Below are 21,155 nucleotides of genomic sequence, written 5' to 3'. Positions count from 1 at the left end.
TATTTTTTTAAATAAAGTGGTAAATTAAGTTGTTGTTTTTTGTTTTTTTTTTTGCAAACAAAGCACTCGGTTTGAGGTTAAAATTTAGGTTGAACCACTGGAGTCACATGGATTACATAATAATGTATTTAATACCTTTCTGAGGTTTGAAAGTAGTACTTGCATAGCTGCCAATGGTGGGACAGAAATCTCAAATTTAATTAAAAATATCTTTATTTGTGTTCAGAAGATGAACAAACGTCTTATAGCTTTTAGAACGATATGAGGGTAAATAATTAATGACAGAATTTTCATTTTTGGGTGAACCAACCCTTTAAAACTTATGTTAAATATGTTTGAAATTAGTTTTGTACCAAAAAAAAAAAGCTTTGAATTGTGTAACATTTTGGTTACAAATAATAATAATAATATCTATACTTACATCTGTGATATTGTATTGATATTGTTACATTTTTTCCACAATAATAGTAAAGAATGTCCAAACTTTAGACTGGTTGTATATACTGGAAAACAGGGATTGGCACTAAATTAATACATACACCACAGTAAAAGTTTGGTAAGATTTTAAAATATTTTTGAAAGACTCTCACCAAGGCTGCATATATTGATAATATATATATATATATATATATATACTGTATATACTGTATATATATATATTGAAATATCATTATAATTAAACTCTTCTATTGTTCTATCTTAAATGTAATTTATTCCTGATGGCAAAACTGAATTTTCAGCATCATTGGGCCATAAAGGGCCGTTTGCATAGCGTCTAAACACACACAGGAAAAAAAAAAACAGTTGCAATGGCTTCGCTCTCTATTATGAGCACGCTTGTCATGCATCTACAACTTAAAATAACTTAATTTGAGTATGCAAAAGATGTGACATGAACAGCCCCTTACTCCAGTCTTCAGTGTCATATGATCCTTCAGAAATCATTCTAATATGCTGATTTGCCGTTCAAGAAACATTTCTTATTATTAACAATTATCAGTTGAGCTGCTTCATGTTTTTGTGGAAACTTTTAGAAATCCTGAAACTTAACTATTATTGTATACCTCAACTATTATTGTATATCACCATTAGTTTTTATTATTAGACATTTCATTTATTTTTATTGATTATTATTCAATATTTATTATTCTGATACTGTGATTTACTTGAAAGTAAAAATACAAATATTTTTTTTAAATAATGCATAATTAGAATTACTATCTCAGTCATTCACAGACAGATTCAAGTATATATTTACAGACAGACAGATATATAGACAGGCATATAGACAGATAATATAAAGGAACAAAAATAAGACGCATTGATCCGTGATAATCTGAAGAATCAGAAGCTGTTATCATCAAAAGACATGATATGACAACATAAGCTGAGCTGACAGACGCACCTTTGAAGTCTGTGCTTCCTCCACCAGTTTGACGATCTGAGAGAGGGTGGTGTCGGTGCCCACATGAGTGGCTTTGATCAGCAGAGAGCCGTTCTGATTGATAGAGCCTGCGATAACGGTGCTCCCCGGCTTCTTAGTGACAGGCATGGCTTCACCTACACAAGACACGCATCATTAGACCACCACAGTGCAGTGACTGCACAAATTGGAAAATGAAGGGAAGAAACATTACACTGAAATATCTGGATTGCTTGGCCATCGCTATGTGATAACTTACTGGCCCAAGTCAAAAGAGCAAACCATCTGATCATTAGACCTGATCAAGGCTAGACTCCCTCAAAAGCCTGTGGGAATTGAATTATCCACTGAGATGAATCCACTGAAAATCAGGGATTTAAAATGTATTGAATACCGGAAAAACAAAACGTTCAAAATATCGTTGATGTAAATTGAACATTTAGAGTTCGTTCACTCAAAAATGAAAATTCTATTATCATATACTCATAAGACTTTCATTCATCTAACAAACCTCATTGGTTATTGCTGAAGCTCAAACATTCTGTGTGAAGCAATAATAAATCTCACTGGTTACCGCAAGTCAAGCAAGCATGTGTGAACTTCCGTTTACCAAATTTGAATGAAATCTGTTCATACTATAAAGTGATTGTTTTTCTTCAGAAGGCTAGAATTAAACCATTCATTCATATTGATTTATTTTACAAACTCTTTATGCTTATTCTGAAGTACCGAGTTTTGGAAACCGAGACTTGCAAATGTTGGGACAGAAATCTCTCAGATTTCATTAAAAATATCTTCAATTATGTTATAAAGATAAACGAAAGTCTTACAGGTTTAGAACGACGTGAGGGTGAGCAATTAATGACCGAATTTTAATTTTTAGGTGAACTATCCCTTTAAGGTTCTACTATTTCTTCAAATAAGCACATTTTCGACATTACACTATTTTATAGACAAAGGCAAATGTTCTTGCCTCTATTGTTCCAAAAATATTGCACTTCCATAAAATTTACATAGGATTTTCTAATGCCAGTGTTCTAGAGATGATCTCATTAAAGTAGATAGAAAACATACACATACATTTTTACATTCAACAAATGAAGAGTTTGGTTCCAAAACGCGATAAACGCCATTTTTAAAAAAAATGAGTTACTGCAAAAATCGGACTTTTCAATACCGACCAGATATACCGACCACAATGTTTAATTTTACGTAAAATGGGATATCCGCCGTGTTATTATGTAATGTTTTCTCCCTTTCTTTCCAAACCGCGACAAACGCCAGTCTCCCTTTTCTGCAAAATGCCACATATCCGCTAAACCAATCGCAACGCACCATTCCACGCAATGTAAACAGTAACGGCAGCGCTTTAACTAACCCGGCTTCCTAGGTTTTCTCTATTTTGTCCTTTCGATCAACAAACAAACAAAAAAAATGAATAATTTTGACAGCATTGGTGAACCTGCGGAGGGTAAGGCATCCTGCATGGGTAAACGTGACATCGAAATCGAATCATTTACGTGAGGAAGAAGATGGACTCGAGAGGAGGAAATGCCGGCTGTTGCTTGTTCTCACACGACAGCATCAAACTTCTGTCACGCTGACACACTGACCCCCAGAGGATCTTTTGGAAAACTTTCAGTTGTTTTATTCAAAGTCAATGAAAACCGAGCAGGACCAAGCCAGTTTACAGCTGATCGCCGTCAAAAAAGTTCAGCGGCGACATCCCAAGGTTGACAACAGCGATATGCATAATGTTAGATCATGCTTAATAAATCATAATTCATGATGATGTGCTCGTCTTAGTTAATGTTTTAATTAAGGTTTTGTTCATCCATGAAGTCATGAATGAAAAACATTGAACTGTTAAAAAAAAACGTTGATAGTTCCTGATGATATTAATATGAATTAATGCATAATTCATTTATTCATGAATTCATGATAATTCATGACATGAACCCTTAAAGTGTTACCGAATATTGTTATATTAAAGCAATGGATTTATAGTATGCACAAGAAATTCAATGTGTATAAAATTTTATTTTGATTAATTGCATTTTGAAAAAAAATAAATTATTGGATTTATTGCATTTTTGGGGGAAAACGATCTGTTTTTATAATAAATCTTTGGAAATCAAAACCTGGATTTCATTTTTTATTGTTATTATAACCTACAAATGCTATGTGAAAATTTGAAACCGAAAATAGTGGTTTTCATCTTCCCATTTTCTTGCTAAAGAAAACACAGTTTTACTCAAATTCATCAAAATGGATTTATAGCGTTTTGGAACCAAACTCTTCAAATAATTCTCATTAAAATGATTATGCTGCTGATATAATTTAGAGTGAAAAACGTCACAAAATGCAAAAGAGATTTATTTTAACTCGAGGCCCCAGACTTTTGGACGTCACTGTATATGGAAAACACAACAATTATCCCTGCCTCCTTGGTTTGTACTTATATGCAAGGAGAAAATTGTCCTGTCGAACCTGTAATGAGGGACTCGTCTGCCATGGAGTGTCCTTCAATTACTCGGCCATCCACTGGAAACTTCCCTCCAGGCACAACCTTGATAACATCTCCTCTCTGCACCAGCTCAACATCCACCTGCTCCTCACTGAGAGAGAGAGAGAGAGATAACAAAAGGTCATATGTGGAAGAAAGTCAGCTGAGCTGTAATTTCTATTGAAAGGAAATACAAACTACACAGCAAACCTTAACACAGACATATCATCATTCAGTGTAACAACAGTGGCCTCTGTCGCCTGTAAAGACATCAGCTTGGACAGAGCCTCAGAAGTTTTACTCTGCGATTAAAGACAAAACCACATCAACATTAGCGCAAAACAATGTAGGAAATTAAAGTGCCCCATTATGCTATACCATTAAAAGGTTCCTAATTTTGTTTGGGAGGACTCCCACTAAAGGTCTACATGCATCCAAGGTCAAAAAACAATTTAATTTTCTCATAATATACATTTCAGCATTACGTCTTTTGCACGGAATTAGTATTATCTGGTGACCTCGTGTGATTTAGAAATTATCCCGCCCTATCTGAATTTCATGTGGCGCATTAGCATGGGATAATTGAAGCCTGTATTTTTCTTGAATTTACGGACTTATCTCTCCAATATGATGTCAAATACTTGTTTTCGTTATAGCTCTAGCTGTATGATATATTATGACAAACAGAATAATGTTCCTTACCACATGCTGCTATACATGTCATTCATCTCCATCTAATCATTCTTTTTGAATTTCAGCTTTTACTTTCTGCAAATTGTGTAGTTGTGTATAGCGATATTACCCAGCACCAAAAATACTGTCAAAACACTCCAAACCAGCCTCCATTCTTCACGAAAGATGGATAAAAAGGCGCACATGAAACAAAAACCTCGAAAAAATGATATACGATCCGGCCAAAACACAGATGCCGATTCGCACGGGACTAATATTATCACAGGACCTCGGTGTTCGGCGAAATGTAGTAGGTAATTTGCGGGGGAATTTTTACTTTACAAATTACAGACATGGCCGATTCGCACAGGATTAAGATCACAGACAAAGTCCACAATTATTACAAATTACTACAGGTCACCCGATAATACTAATCATTACAGCTTAAAACGCTTCGATAATGGATCTCTCTGAATCACTTTCCCGGAGCCTACTCTGCTCTTATTGGTCAGGCGGCCCAAACAGCATCTTCTCGACATGTCGACAACACAAACTAAACTCTTCCAGGCCTCGGGCTTCAACTTGAGTGTTAAAGAAGACATTGTTTGTAGGCAGCCAATGAAGACCATTATGTAAATTTGTTACAAACCAACAGTTTCAAGGAGGAAGTTAGACTGGAAATCCATGAAACTTGTTTCAGGCAATTTAGAATCAGTTCTTTCTTATGGGAGACAATAAATCCACTTATCCACTTTGAAACTTTGCAGACCTTTAACATTCACAACCTACATGAAATGTAATATCCAAAAAGCATAATAGAGGCACTTTAAGAGATAATATTACAAGCAGGTAGATGAATAACTTGTGTAGCTGGAAATGCTTGTTCACCTTTGCTATTTGCTCCAGCCACCTGCCAAGCGAAATGAAGACGAACAGCATAGGTGGAGTATCGAAGAAGGTGATGGGGTTCACCTTTGCCCTCTCTATCATGGCAACCAGAAGAATCACCAGAGAGTATGTGAATGCGATCGTTGTTGCCAGTACAATCAGCACATCCATATTGGCCGTCCGGTGCTTGACGGCTTTGTAGGCTTGACAGTAGAAATAGCGCCCACCGATAAACTGCAGAGAGAAAAAACAGATACGGAGATCTACCATTCAGTACATAAAGTATTTGCATATTTAAGGTAGACAAAGAACTTAAATATAGAAAGTGAGACATTTTCCTTTCACAGCACATAAAAGTCAAACTGGCAGGTGACCAACCTGCACAGGGACACAAAAGAGAAATGAGATCAGGTTCATGATGGAGAGGCCTGGCAGAAGCTGTTTCTCCAGGAACATGGCGGAGTGGTACTTCTCTCTGTCCTCGGCTGTGACGTTATGGTGGTGGGACGTGTCCATCATGTGATCCATGATCATCATATAGATCATCATGCCCATAACAGGCACGCAGAAAAACAAACTGATGAGGAAGGATCTTTTCCACCTAGGATAAAACAGCAAAGCCAATTTATGCATACAGGTCAAAAGAAAGACATTACTTGTGTTACTTCGAGGTAATGGACATCAATGAAACAAACAAAAAAAAAACTCAAAGCAGAAAAGAAGGTTGTGTTGAAATTCCACAATTCTTATTTAAGGTAATCCTGTTTTAAAGTGTCCCTATATGCTTTTTCAGACATTACCTTTCATGTAGTGTGTTATTATGTAGCTGTTATTGAATATAAAAGATTTGCAAAGTTTCAAAGTTAAAAAAATTGTCGTCTCACAAAAGAAAGACCGATTCTAAACTGTCTCTGACAACAAACTGTTAGTAAGTCGTTCCAGTCTTCCATCTCTTAACGCATTTGCATAACGCCAGCCGGGGAACAGCATCTACTCTGACCCTCAAACACTGTAGTTGTAGTTGAGACTGTAAGAGTGTGGTTGGTGTTGTCGACACATGTCAAGAAGACGCTGTTTTCAATGCTGCGAAAGCAAATCCACTTTGCATGCACTTCCAAAGGTTAAGGAATGGATGTAGGCTAAACCCATTGTTACAGTTTGTATCACTGTGTATGAAGTACTGAGAAAGATCTGGAGCTGAACTTAAGATATGGTAATGAGCGTTTCATTTCCGGCACACACTGTAAGTGGTCGAACTAATCACAATAGATTGGGCCATCTGACCAATCAGAGCAGAGTAGGGTCTTGGGAAGGAGGGGTTTACATCATTTATCGAACCGATTCAGACACTGTGAGAAAAGAGGTAATGCTGCAATGTATATTATGATCAAATTAAAGTGCTTTTTGACCTTGGATGCATGTAAACTTCTTGTAGGGCACCTCCAAAATTAGGAACCTTTAAAGGTGCTCTAGCGATGTCACATGTTTTTTAGGCCAAAACATTTTCTGTCACATACAGCAAACATCTCCTCACTATCCGCTGGCTGCCTGTCCCCTAAACACACTGTAAAAAAACGCAGTCTATGCAGACAACCCAGGCTCCACAAATGGCAACAAAAACAAACTGCGGCAACCACGAAACATAACAAACTGTTCCAGCCAATAACTGACAAGAAGGCCCTGGGGGTGGGGTTTGGGGGGGTCAGTGCAGATGAGGAGGACGGAGGGTCTATCTAGCCTCCGTTTTGTTTGAAAATACTTTAAACGTCAACAAGAAGTCACGTCACCCAACAGCTTAGAGCTTATTCCAGAAACATGTTCCTCTTATTCCCTTATTTACTTACTGTTGGATCTCCCGGCTGTGATCCAAGTGACTTCCAGGACGATCTTTCTTCACTAGAGAGGCAGTAAATCCCATGTTCTGTTCATCAAAAATAGGGAAGTTTGTGTAAGAACACACTACAAAACAGATTTCAGTTCCCTACAACATTATATATAGCTGTGTTCTTGAACATAATAAACGGACAATGAGCTTGTGTGACTGATTCAGGATAGCAACTCAAAACAGTGCTTCTTACGTAAAAATTATCACAGATTCCAGTTGTGTTTTTGTTAGCAAACTGCTAAACTAAAATGCTGTCCATGTAGGCAGCTCACTAGGTTTTGGAACAAAGCTTAAGTTAACATACATCGGAACATATTTAATCATATGAAAATTAATGTGAATTCACCTCGATCCATCGGATTACATCCCGAGGGCCGGTCACTTCTGGGTCATATTGGATGTGGGCTTTATTAGTTGCCAGGGCAACTGAGGCATAAAGGATGCCCTTATGCTTCATCAAGTTAGACTCAATTTTGTGAACACAGGAGGCGCACGTCATCCCTCTGACCTATTGAAAAGAGACAAACTTTTGTTAAAAGAAAAATTGTAAAAAAAAAAAAAAAGAAAAAAAATCAACAATAGGACCTGTTAACACACCACAAGCTCCAGGGTTCCATCGGAGCCGTCGTAATTCTCCATGACCGTGGCAGTGAAGCCGAGCTCTCGGATAAACTCTGCTATTCTCTGAGGATCAATGCTTGAGGAGCTGTATCGAACCTCGGCTTTACTGGCCATCAGTGCAACCAAAACGGAGTGTACACCTGTGGAAGAAAGACAATGGCAACCATACGTACACGCCTTATTCCTTAGCATATCTAGCAATCTACCAATTAATATGACGTTTTCTCTTTTGTTTTGTAACAGAGAAATTGATTCTGTTTGATGAATTTTAGACACCATCACTGTGTGTAAATATAATCTAGCATTATTTTGATTTGGATAAAATCAGGGATTACCATGCTCATTCTTGAGGTTCCTCTCAATGTTTGCCACGCAGGAGGCACAGGTCATTCCTCCAATCTGGATAAAGCATTTGGAAATAGTGTTTGTTGAAGGCTCAGCATCACTCTCTGCTTCGATCTCTTTCACATTTGACCAGACTGGAGATAAACTGCGGACAGACGGCGCTGGTGGCGATGGGCTTTTAACCACTGAAGGCACCAATGAATTTGTCTCTGTAAAAATGGCAGGACATGGTTAGAAGTGATCTGGTTTCAGTGGAAATAGCAATTTAGGACATAAAATAAAAAAAAACAATAGCTGAAAAGTTGTTAGTTGGTTAAACCAATAGTTTAGTTGGCTATATAGATGTTGATATCACCCTGCCTTCTTAAATTTAAAGAATTCCCTCAGTGATCATATACAGTTAAGGCAAAGTCAAACTATACAGTGGGCAAAGTACAGTCAAATGCTAACAGAACAAGATAAATGTTTAAATATGGTTGTTGGGTGAATCAAAAAACCTGTCTATAACGTATATGGCTTATATTTCATCCCCAAATCAAAAGAAGAAAATGTGTTTTCACCAAAAAGCCTATTAAAACTATTGTGGCATTCCTATCAAATTCGTATTAATAAAACGCTAATATATATAAATATATATATATAATATAATATAATATAAATGATTTTCTCCAGAACACATTGGAGAACACCTGACAAGAGGACAGATGAAACAAACAAACAAAAAAGAGCTTTTTGGCAGCAAACACTTAATATGGGTTTGGTGCACACGGGGATAGAAAAGTACCCCATGTGAAAAATGAAATACTCTGCTGTATCTTTAAAGGAGAACTCCGGCGCAAAATGAACCTTTGGTCTAATTACACATTGTTACCTAGTCAACCGTTATCTGAGATTTGTTTTCATGATTGCCGAATGTAAATAGTTTTATCTCTAAAAACAGTTTAGCCTATAACGCTAGTAGATAGGGCATAGAGTAATAAAATAAATAAAAATCGCTTCATAGATCGACTGGTAGAGACTATTTTTCAAAGATGGCTTCTTCCTGTATTCGCGAAGTTGACTGTGTGTATAAAATATCTTCTTATTAAACTGTATGAACACTGACAAAGTTCTCAATGCTTCGGTTTGAATGTAGGGACCCTTATTATGCTACCGTGTTGCTGTGGGGCTATTTTGAGCCTCGTTAGTGGTAATAACAAGCGATTTTTATTTCTCATTACTCTATGCCCCATATACTAGCGTTATACTAGCGTTATAGGCTAAACTGTTTTTAGAGATAAAACTATTAACATTCGGCAATCATGAAAACAAATCTCAGAGAACGGTTGACTAGGTAACAATGTGTAATTAGACCAAAGGTTCATTTTGCGCCGGAGTTCTCCTTTAATGCTGTGGGCCTAATTTTCTGCCAGAGGTCCTGGACATCTTGTTCAGGTACATTGCATCATGGAATTCGATCAAATACCAACAGATAAAAAAAATCAAAACCTGACAGCCTGTGCTAGAAATCTTATAACGGGCCATGTTTGTATCTTCCAACAGGACAGTAATCCGAAAACAAAACCAGAACCCAATAGATGATGACTGGGCTAAAACTGAAGAGAAGAAGTGCCAACATGGATCTGGGAATCTGAAGGATCTGGAGAGATTCTGTAAAGAGGAATGATCTCGGATCTCTTCTTGGGTGTTCTCCAAACTCATCAGGCATTATAGGAGAAGACTCAGAGCTGTTATCTTGGAAAAATGAGGTCGCAAAAAGTATTTAATAAAAGGGGGCAAATGATTGTAATAAAAGGGGGAAATGTTGACATTTATTTCATAATGCAATTTTACCCCCACTTTCAATTCTTTTACTTCAATAAAAGGATAATATCAAAAGGATAAACAATGCAGATTTATTTTTCCGTCATCTTTGATCGTATTTACCAAGGGGGCAAATAATTCTGACAGCACTGTATATATTAGTGTATTTACATATCATGGTAGTTTTTGCTGTACTGGCTTTAATTTATGCAGATTTGATTTTATCATGATAACTTTTCTGTAAATTCTCCCTCAAACCCTAAAAACCCAAAAATAAAATCCAGACACATGACCGTAATAGGCAGGAGGAGTTGTAATGACAAGAGTCACAATGCCAGAAAACCTTAAAATCCCTAAACTAGACTTCAATGTCATAATGCAAACTGCAAAGCATAATTTATTGCTTTTGTTCTGTGTGGTGTAATATAACCAGAACATGAAATTCGCCAGAAGTTCTGCACCTTTTTGTTTTTTCAAATATGCTCAAATATGGTATCAAATATGGTAAACATGTTGCTTGACATAAAAAAAAAACCTCATTGGTACTCATAGACCAAGCAAGCATATTTGAGCTTCAGCGTTTCCCATATTTGATTGTTTTGTACAGTATGTGCGTTGATCAATGTGTATATGTGAATATATAATCCTAAATTTCTTTATGATGTCCTTACCTTGAAGCATCAATGTTTTAGTGGAATATATTTCAATGGAGGGAAGGAAATCTGGCACATTACACTAAAACTATCTTTGTGTTGATGAAAAATCAAATGGGTTTGACAGAATTTACATTTTTGGGTGAACTAACCCTTTTTTGACCTACAATATACAATATTTCACTTAATTACCACACCATTCAGGTTTGTTATATGAAGTGCTGCATCAGGTATTCAAGACAAAAAAAGCACCACAAATATGAAAATGGGAAAACTGTTTTATAACAGCATATAACTGTCAGTAGTGAAGGCATATAGAAAGGAAAATATGCCCCAAAGGAATAGAAAAAATATTTACCAGGCAGAAAAGCGTCAAATCCCATGTCCTCTATGGAGACCCTCAGCTCTTCAGGGGAAGTCACTAAAGGGTCATACTCAAAAGTTCCCTGATGATTGGCTAGTGACACATTGGCTGATCTCACTCCTTTCTTCTGGGAGATCATGCCCTCGATGGACTGAACACAGGAGCCGCAGGTCATGCCCTCAATGTGGATCTCCGCTACTGATACCAGAGGCTGGAGGAAGCCTGGCTCTGGGGAAGTTGGGATAATAGCTTTAAAATTCCCTGGAGGAAGGGCCTCAATGGCTTTCTGCAGCTCCACTGCTGAAACTTGTTTTGGGTTGTGCTGAATTGACGCTTGTCTGCTCTCCAAGGACACAACAACGGAAGTCACTCCAGGCAGCTTGGATATATTGTCCTGAATATTTACCACACAAGACTTGCAGTGCATTCCAGCAACCTGAATCAGCGTATTGATCGTGGAGTCTGTGGACGGTTCCGAAACCTTCTCCTCAGGAGAGGAGGCAGTCTGTTTGGGAGAGCTGAGCAAACGCTCTACTTCACTAGCCGAAAGTTTTAACTGACGAGGTTTGGCCTTAACAATGGCTTTGAAACCAGCCACCTCGATCTGTTTCACAATCTCATCCACCGTGGTGACATAAGGCAGGTAAAGTACAGTGGCTTCCTGGGAATCTAGAGAGACTGAAACAAGCACGGACAAAACAAAAATCAATACTCAGGAAATGTTATTTCAAGAGTTTCAAGAATATGTTTACACTCGTCTTAAAGGTGCAGTAACCAATTTCTAAAATACACTGTTGAAAGTGGATCGGACTGAGCACCACACCAAACATGGCTACAATCAGCAGTAGGGGGGCATATACACATGATGGGGGAGGAAAGAGTGAGCAAGAGGGAGATTTGAAGAAAGACTGTAGAAAGAGAGATGGCTGAGAGACATTACAAAAGAGTCAACAGTGTTCAGCAATGATTCTCAGAAATCGCTTACTGCACCTTTAAATGATTTTTGTTTATGTATTGCTGATGGACACAATAATGGTCTTTGAATTTATACTGACACCTATTGGTGTGGAATGGATACAACATAAGCAGATAAAAACAGGTTTTCCAAAACTTATTGACTGTGAATTCTTGAAAAGGTTTAATTTTCCAGAGAATACCCCAACATCAGCTGCACCTTCTTGCTTTCTCTCTCCGAAACACTGCTGTGTGTTTTAGTTAAACAAGTTTATAGACTGTTATATTTGTTTATATTCTGCGTGCTTCAGAGAAAAGCGCAGCAAAGTGAACACAAGCACCTCATTATGATCCGGTGTTTTCCGTGTCTTAGAGCATCTCAGTCAGTTCACAGTGAATGGTGCAATCTCCATCTCTGCATGTGTTGTGATTTTCACATTTGCAAAATTTCCCAAAATAATTGTGGTAAGATGATTACAGCATGTCACTAGATTTGTAATGACAAACATTTGTGAACTCACAAAAACTTAATGATCGTCCTGCATTTTTCCGCCAAAATAAAAGTTTGAGGGTTTAACTCTTTCACGTGAAATTAACTATTGTTAAGTGAAATTAACTATAATTAACTATTAAATTAACTATAAAAATATTGTAAATAATAACTTTCAAATATTATTTTATAGTTTTACAGTGCATGCCTTAGAAATAATAATAATATTTTATTATTATATTTAATTTATTAATATTATTAGCATCTACTCTCATGTAATGGAAATCTTTATGAACATCAGCTATGCTAAATATTTCCCATTTGCCTTTCTGCTGTTATCTGTATTGTGAAAAGCGCTACAAAAAATAAATTTGAATTGAATAGGCTTTATGCACAGCTGCACTACTTCCTGAACTTCAGCCAGCTCCTTGTTTCCTGTCTGCCATTATTGGTCAAATTGATTAATTCAGGTGTGCTTGACCTCAGTAGTCATGGCAACAATAATCAGACACACCTGAATTAATCAATTTGGCCAATAATAGCAGACAGGAAACAAGGAGCTGGCTGAAGGAAGTAGTGTAGCTAGGCATAAAGCCAATTATATAACACCTTTTAAGAGCTGTCAGGTATGAGGAATCTCAAACTGCTCAAAAAGAGTTTACGTTAATTATAATATTTTGTCTATGGTCAAAAATAAATTAAATTAAAAATTGGTAAAAATGGAATGCCCTTAATGTTGCGGCAAAAAAAGCCTTTTAATATCGATATTTGTTCAAGGTATTATCAACGTTAGAGATTCCAGTATCATGACAAGATTAATGTAGTTGTAACGTAGTGTGTTGTAAGTAACTTTTCGGTTACTGGTGATCTAAAAAAAAAAGTCCAATAGCAATTATACTTGTCACTTATGGCATATTCGAGTTAAAGTATTATTAATCAAGTTCATGGCAGACACACCATAAATTGGAGAACGTAACAATGTAAAGCAAAAAAAAAAAACGGGGGCGACCCACCAGTAGTATAAACTTCTAGAGCACTGTATGCTGTCAAGCTTAATATAAACATTTGTCCAAAGTACAATCATTTATGTTTTATCATTTTACAATCATTCATGAGTCGGAAAGAAAAAAACTTGTGCACCTTTAAGCAAGATATGAGAAAGTGGAGATTATTTTCATAATGTCAACCTAAATGTATAGATTGTGTAAGATCTCATTTCTTATCTAGTTACTGACAGCACAAGGTCAATGAGTTTAAACTTCATTTTACCATGTAAACTTGAATGACATGTGAAAATGTATGACATGATTCACCAGTAACTGTTAAAGTTCAACGGAGATTGTTCAACTCAAGCGAAGGTAAATGTCAAAGGTACCTTTAATCTTCTCAACCCCTTTTAACTTCCCAATCTTGCCTTCGATGGTTGTAGTGCAGGACAGACAAACCATTCCTTCAATACGCATTTTCACCGCCTCTACCCCGCTGGAGCTGCAAGAAATCGGCCCTTCCTGTGGACTGAGCGCTGGGCCGCAAGCCGCTTCAGGAGCCAGGAAGCTCATGGCGTCCCTGAGCTGCTCCCCGCTGACCAGAGACGGGACAAACGTGACAGCCAGGCTTTGGTTATCAGCACTCTCTTGTGTCTCAAGCACCCCTTTCGTCTGGCCCAGTGTGCTCCGTGCCCGTTGGACAGAGTCTGTGCTACAGCCTGCTTTGCTGAATACTTTGGTTTCAGTTTGAACTGGTGTTGATTTAGCGTTTGCCAGCCTGGACTCAAAGCCCATATCTTCAATGGCCTCTGCTAAGGATTCTGGACTATGGAGAGTGTGATCATATGTCACAGTTGCATTGTTCAGCTCCAGAGATACCTGCGGTACAAAAAAAAAAGGGTCATAATGTGCTAATCTGTCCTCTATAACAGTACACAAGTCCTATTGCACAATAAAAGCCATACAGTTACTCGTAGAACAGTTAAGGTTCCAGTAAATATAAATGGCATACGTGCCTTTGGTTGCACAACACTTCATTTTCCAGCAGATAGTTCCTGATTGTTCAGATAGCTACTATGTGAAATGAATCCCTCAACAGCACCCATAGAGGCCGACAAGTAATATAAATAACGTTCTTGAGAAAATTTCCAGTAAGCTAGGAAGCTGAAATTTGGATATGTTCAATGTTCAACGGCCTCTCGTATAATTGCTATGAAACTTCATCACGTTCATGTCAGAGCAAATGCATTAGGTTATGCATTTTCATTAGGCTATAAATTTAGACCATAATTTGGAGCAGTTTATCTATGATATACTAAATTTACTCTCTCTTAGTGTGAATGACAACAGTAAAATGACTGATAAATGAAGCCTGGGTGTACTTAAGTGACTTCTTTCAAAAACAATAAAAAAAAAATTGCATGGAACGCCAGTTAATGTTTCTAACAAACTTTTTATGATACATTTCTGAGTATGAGCTTCTGTTATATGTAGTCTTAGCCTACATTTAGTGAAAAATAGATATTGTTTAATTGCTTTCAGCATGTGCATGACGATGAAGCCAATGTGATTCCTCAGGCAGCTCACTCACATGACCCTTAAACCCTGAAATCCTCACGAAGAGACAACAGGAAGTTTGTTTCGCACAATAAGCACAAATCTAGACCGAGTTGCTTTTTTGTGTGCTCAGTATATTGACCGCTTGCTTAGACAGAGCCATATTGTTTGCTTCTGTGCGTAACAAAGACATTTATAGTATTTGGCATTTGACAGTACTGGTCAATACTAATACCACCAGTTTGCTTTTCAAAGGTTAAAATGGCATCTTAGACAAACAAATGATTAGATCATCTGCTTGTTTGACCCATGTCTGCAGGGTAACTGTGTTTTAAGGGAAAGGGCAGGACGAATTACAACAATTAGGCCGCGTCTCTAAGTTCAACATACGAGTGGCTTTCTTCAATTACGTGACAGTTGCTGGAGGGAAGGCTCTGGTAAATATTATTACCACCATATATTGCGGTCAGATTGCTCTGTCAGCCACCCATAGAGGCCTTCTCATACAATGATTCATGGAAAAGGGACACCTGGAAATTTGATCAGTGGCTTAGCTAGGTTTACATGTGTTTGTTTAGGGATAAAAAAATGACATTTACATTGATTGTAATTATCAAAAGCCCATAAGTTGGAAAGGTACATACTGTATAAAATGTGTTAATAATGATCATCATCATTGAACTGATCATACTGTATGGTTAGGCTTGTAATCAGCTCATATATATATATATATATATATATATATATATATATATATATATATATATATATATATATATCAATGAAAGGGATATGATAATAGTGATCTATAAAAAATGTGGTGGCTGACAACTATTATATTGATATAAGACAAAACAGAGTAAATCATTATAACAAATTACTACACATTTTCATTTTAATATATTTTAAAATGCAATTTTGCAGTGATCCAAGCTGTATTTTTAGCATCATTACTCCAGTCTCCAGTGTCACATGATCCTTCAGAAATAATTCTAAAAAGCTGATTTGATACGCAAGAAATGTTTCTTATTATTATCAATGTGTTGACAACAGTCATTTTAAATTAAAAAAAAATAATGTAATAATAGTTCACAAAATTATCATTTTTACTGTATTTTTGATCATCAAACACATTACATTACAACACATATTTTACATGATGTTAATTTACTAGACTGTTGGTATATTTTGCAACTAACACAGGGAAGAGTTAACTCTTTTGTTAATCGACCAAGCAATTGCAACAATTCATAACTAATTAAAAAAGTATCTCATTATTGTGTTTATTTGACATGGTGGCATTAAAATCACTCTCACCTGTATATGAATGACGCCTGGTAGACCCCCAATCCGGCCCTCGATTGACTGAACACAAGAGCCACAGGTCATACCTTCGACCCCCAGAGTCACACGACACAGTTTAGTGCTTAACGCCATTCCTCCTCTGGAACATAAGAGAAAACAGGGTATGTTAAAAATGTGTAGGCAAAAATAACATACAAGTGTCAATAACTGGAGAGTCAATAACTGACCCACAAGAGCAAACACAAGTCATTCCCATGCTTCCAAACACTTTAGACAACAAACAGTGAAGCAAACACGACCAAACTCCGAGATTCTTGGCAGTTTTGCTGGATGTTAAAAAAAGCAAAAGCAAACTAAGAAAAACAATTGCATGAATATTAGGGCTGTCAAATCGATTAATCACGCATCTAACTACGTTTGTGCACAATGTTTGTGTTTACAGTATATATATATATATATATATATATATATATATATATATATATATATATATATATATGAAGAGTTCAGATGCAAAAGCCTCTAAATGCCATTTGAAATTTTCTTCTAAAATGACCATTTTTATCAAGCTTCTATATTTAAGTTCAGTAATTTCACTTAAATGACAATTAATAGGTAATCTTCATTGCCATTTAAGTGAAATTACTGAACTTAAATATACAAGCTTGATAAAAATGATCATTATAGAAGAAAATTTCAAATGGCACTTAGAGGCTTTTGCATCTGAACTCTTTTTTGCTTTTTTATTTTTGCTAGTCTTAAACATAACAACCTATTAACAAGACTTTAATAACAGACTCATAAAACAGACTTGGCTTTCTTCATAAAGCAGAATTAAATCATTAAACACCTTCTGAATGTTAATGACACACATTTAAATTAAATTTGAGTTAAAGCTTCACTTTCAGAAGATGTGTGAACGTGACTAAGGCAACGTCCAATAGAATACATCAATAATACACCCTTCTTATTACACAAGTATGAGTTTCAACATTTTAAAACAAGACTTCTAAATCATAAACAGAACTCCAAATACACTCAAAGTGGATATTGTATCTCACTTGATGAAATTAGATGATCTAGGAAACATAAGAATTATCCTATCATATACTGAACACACAATAAGGTTTAATTTGTTTAACCTTATTTAACTACATTAGTCAACGAGAACTATCGATACAAGCATTTCTAAAGCATCCATTTACAAAGGCATTTGAACGTTGAAGCAGATTAATGATCGATGATCAGCACTTGACCATTACTACTGCGAGTAATTAAAGTAACCAAGCCTTGACGCGTCATCAAATATTATTTACAAACATTGAGAAATATTTTCATTAGTAAGTAAATTAAGTAAAAGATGTGCTTCAGGCAAAGATTTGGGGAGAAGATGTGTCACTCGTTTAAGCTCTCTGTCCTGAAGCTAACAAACAAACAGCTGGCGTGAAGAGCACAAAACAGCTTGATTTCTTTACCTTTCATGCGAAGTGATGATGCAGAGTTACTGGAACAGCAGGTTTAATCCTCACAGGACGTTGCACTCGCTTGATAGGGAAGTTTTACTACCACTTTCACACTGACAGCAGTTGAGTTAGCTGGCTAACATATACTTTCCCTAATTTCTAGCAGCCTTTAGCACCTCACGTCCTCAGAACCAAACACAAAACACAAACCAAACATGTGTGATGGGAGACTAAACACAGCAGAAGAGTGTGTCCTGCGGGAGATTGTTAAATCCATGAGGAATATTGGGATATCATCATCACCCGGGCGTTCGGTTCGGACCACAACCACGCAAATCTTTTCCAGTGTGTGTTCGAGAACATCAACAGCCGCTGCGAACTGCGCAGACGTTAGTGACGTCGTGGCAGATTCAAGGGCTTCAGTAATGCGTACTATAGCACGCATGAGAAGTTTGTAGTGCACTTGTTGTGTTAGATTCGTCCTCACACTTAAATTATACGATTTTCGGCTGGATTTTTGCTACTGTCTATGGATTTTTGCTGTCGCAGACCGCTTTGTAGCCTACGTGACAACCGTGATGTTACGGTTTGACACTAAACTGAAGCTTGAGGTGCGACACAAACTCCACTCTCCAGTGAAGCCCCTCGGTTGTGTGTATTGTGTTCTGCCCAGTCACGTGAGCAATTCGCTTTGCGTGTTGGAAATTTCAGACACCAGGGGTCAGTGGGCTTTATGCCCAGCTGCCCTACTTCCTGAACTTCAGCCAGCTCCTTGTTTCCTGTCTGCCATTATTGGTCAAATTGATTAATTCAGGTGTGCTTGACCTCAGTAGTCATGGCAACAATAATCAGACACACCTGAATTAATCAATTTGGCCAATAATGGCAGACAGGAAACAAGGAGCTGGCTGAAGTTCAGGAAGTAGTGCAGCTGGGCATAAAGCCAGTTGCATAAACTATGTTAAGAATGTGTATTAAGAACTAGTTCGACCAACTAGATGTTAATTTAGAAGTTAAGTCTTACTTTTCTGATTCAAATTAGACCAATCTCGTTTTACGTAAGTTACTTGAAAGAGTCTTGAAGAAAAAAAAAACGTAATGACTGACTAGTCTGCAGTTTGCAACAGGCCCCTATCTTACTCTACGCATCATAATAATCATAGTAATATGAAGAATATTTCAAGCAAAATACTTGCCATTTGCAACTCTGTTAGTCATTTATGTGTTCATTGTAAAACATCCACCAGAACTTAAACAAAACTTGCAGATCAATGCGTTTATTTTATTTACGGGTTGAGCAGAAATGCTCATTTCCTTTTCCTAGCCCACCTTGTTTTCTTCGCTTTTTCCGTCGTCGAGTAGGCTATCAAGTCTGAAATGTGCACAAGTGTCTTCCTGCGTCATGTTTTGGTTGATGTGTGTGACGTCGTTGCCGTCAAGCACGTCGTGATTCTCGCGTGATTTGTCGGGGGCGCTCCCCCTCAAACTTGCATTGCTGGTTTTTTCAGTGGCATCCCTCCCAAGCTTTACTATCAGGATGATTCGCCATACTATGAGTTTGTTTACCACCGAAATGACTTTGAAGCTGTTAAATTAAGGTACAATTCTTGAATAGTGTGCCTTTAATAATAATAATTTTGAGGAGGCATGTGCCTCAGATTCACCTGATGAAGATTCAAGCTGCTGAAGATTTTACTTCAATAATATAATGACAGGCTACATTTGTTTTCTGTGAAGACAGAGTGATGGTAACACTTTACAATAAGGTTCATTAGTTAACATTAGTAAATGCATCAACTAACATGAACTAACAATGAGTAATGCATTAGTACAGTGTTTATTAATCTTTGTTAATGTTAGTTAATATAAATCCAGCTGTTCATTGTGTGTTCATGTTAGTTCACAGTGCATTAACTAATGTTAACTAATAGAACCTTTGATTTTAATAACGTATTAGTAAATGTTTGGAATTAATATTAACTAAGATTAATAAATGCTGAAGAAGTATTGTTCATTCTTACTACATGTTAACTAATGTAGTTAACTAATGTTAACTAATGAACCTTATTGTAAAGTGTTACCAAGTGATTTTTAATGCCAGATATAATTTACATGTGTTTAACATCTTTAATCTTTGTGCATATTGCGTATTGTTATACAGTCACAATGCTTTAGTACGTGCAGTGTGTTTTTGTGGGTTTTTGTATTGAAAATGATGGCTATTGGCAGGATATCCACAAGAAACCTTGACCTCTTGTCCTCTGTGATGTTGTTTCTGTTCAATAACCTCATAACTTTCTACGATGAAAGTGCAGACAGTTAAAGTGCATCAGTAACCAGACAGTTTCTGGTCTCACTGACTTCCATAGTATATTTTTTTTTTTACCTATGGATTTGACTATGGAAGTCAATGAGACCAGAAACTGTCTGGTTACTGATATTCTTCTAAATATCAGAAGATCGGCTGAATGGATTCGAAAACGGTAAAACTCAACAGTTTAACTCTGGGGGAGTGGTAAAATGAGCCTATTTCCAAAAAAAAAGTGGAGTATCCCTTTAACAGCTGCACAGATTCTGTATAGAAGCAGCCTGCATTCTCTCACAGCTGGTGAACTGCACTGGTAATACACTGGGTCTGATTTCCACAGCATGACCAAAACTTGTTCACCCTTTCCGTACGACATCTACCAGCTGAATATTACATCAAATAACTATACTAGAATGTCTCAGCTGTCAAACTTCACCATGTAATTTCACCCTCCACAAAATCCTGACAGTTTGAAACACTGCTGTATAACTACTATTGAAAGTGACAAGTTGAAGCTCGACGTTGTGGCTTGCTTAGTCACAAAAGATTTTAAAACAAAGAAAGCTGTGCTTCTTTATTTAACTGTACGGCACTCAAAAGGTACCGACTTGATGAAGGAGATTCACAGGACTAATCACAGATCAGTGTGATGGCTTCCAGATGGCTCTGTTGTTTGTGTCCTTATTTCTGTGTAATGTCGTCACACAACATCCAGAAAGATCTGGATGAGTCAGTGCCCTCACCTGGATGCCGAATTATCCTTCAAGTGTCATTTCACTCTTGTCTAGTGCTCTCAGTTGAGGTCAGGGCCATTTTCTCTATGGAGGCCAGGAGTGAGGTGCTTTTCAAAACAATGAAAATAATCTATACAAAAACAGATGTGAGTTCTGAGGTTGTAAATCAATGTTATTTGCTTCTGTTAAAGCCATCTG

The 21,155-nt window shown here is 36.9% G+C and overlaps 1 protein-coding gene across 1 annotated transcript in view; it reads right to left on the bottom strand.

Moving 5' to 3' along the window:
- The window catches only part of atp7a (ATPase copper transporting alpha), a 30,090-nt gene extending 11,812 nt beyond the window's left edge, over nucleotides 1-18,278 (bottom strand). The window contains exons 1-13 of the mRNA XM_039648815.2: nucleotides 17,928-18,278; nucleotides 16,465-16,591; nucleotides 13,980-14,469; nucleotides 11,155-11,838; nucleotides 8,331-8,549; nucleotides 7,972-8,135; nucleotides 7,721-7,882; nucleotides 7,334-7,410; nucleotides 5,868-6,090; nucleotides 5,490-5,723; nucleotides 4,140-4,231; nucleotides 3,914-4,041; nucleotides 1,406-1,560 (exon numbers count right to left, since the gene is read on the bottom strand). Coding sequence (XP_039504749.2) covers nucleotides 1,406-1,560; nucleotides 3,914-4,041; nucleotides 4,140-4,231; nucleotides 5,490-5,723; nucleotides 5,868-6,090; nucleotides 7,334-7,410; nucleotides 7,721-7,882; nucleotides 7,972-8,135; nucleotides 8,331-8,549; nucleotides 11,155-11,838; nucleotides 13,980-14,469; nucleotides 16,465-16,584 — 2,748 coding nt within the window. The 5' untranslated portion in view covers nucleotides 16,585-16,591; nucleotides 17,928-18,278. The remainder of the gene's footprint in view (nucleotides 1-1,405; nucleotides 1,561-3,913; nucleotides 4,042-4,139; nucleotides 4,232-5,489; nucleotides 5,724-5,867; nucleotides 6,091-7,333; nucleotides 7,411-7,720; nucleotides 7,883-7,971; nucleotides 8,136-8,330; nucleotides 8,550-11,154; nucleotides 11,839-13,979; nucleotides 14,470-16,464; nucleotides 16,592-17,927) is intronic.
- Between the last annotated feature and the right edge of the window lie 2,877 nt (nucleotides 18,279-21,155).

The sequence above is a fragment of the Pimephales promelas genome, chromosome 9 (genome assembly GCF_988280905.1).
Source record: "Pimephales promelas chromosome 9, fPimPro1.hap1.1, whole genome shotgun sequence".
Taxonomy (NCBI): Eukaryota; Metazoa; Chordata; class Actinopteri; order Cypriniformes; family Leuciscidae; genus Pimephales; species Pimephales promelas.
The sequence above is the reverse complement of the archived record's forward strand: the minus strand, read 5'-3'. Positions and strand labels throughout refer to the sequence as shown.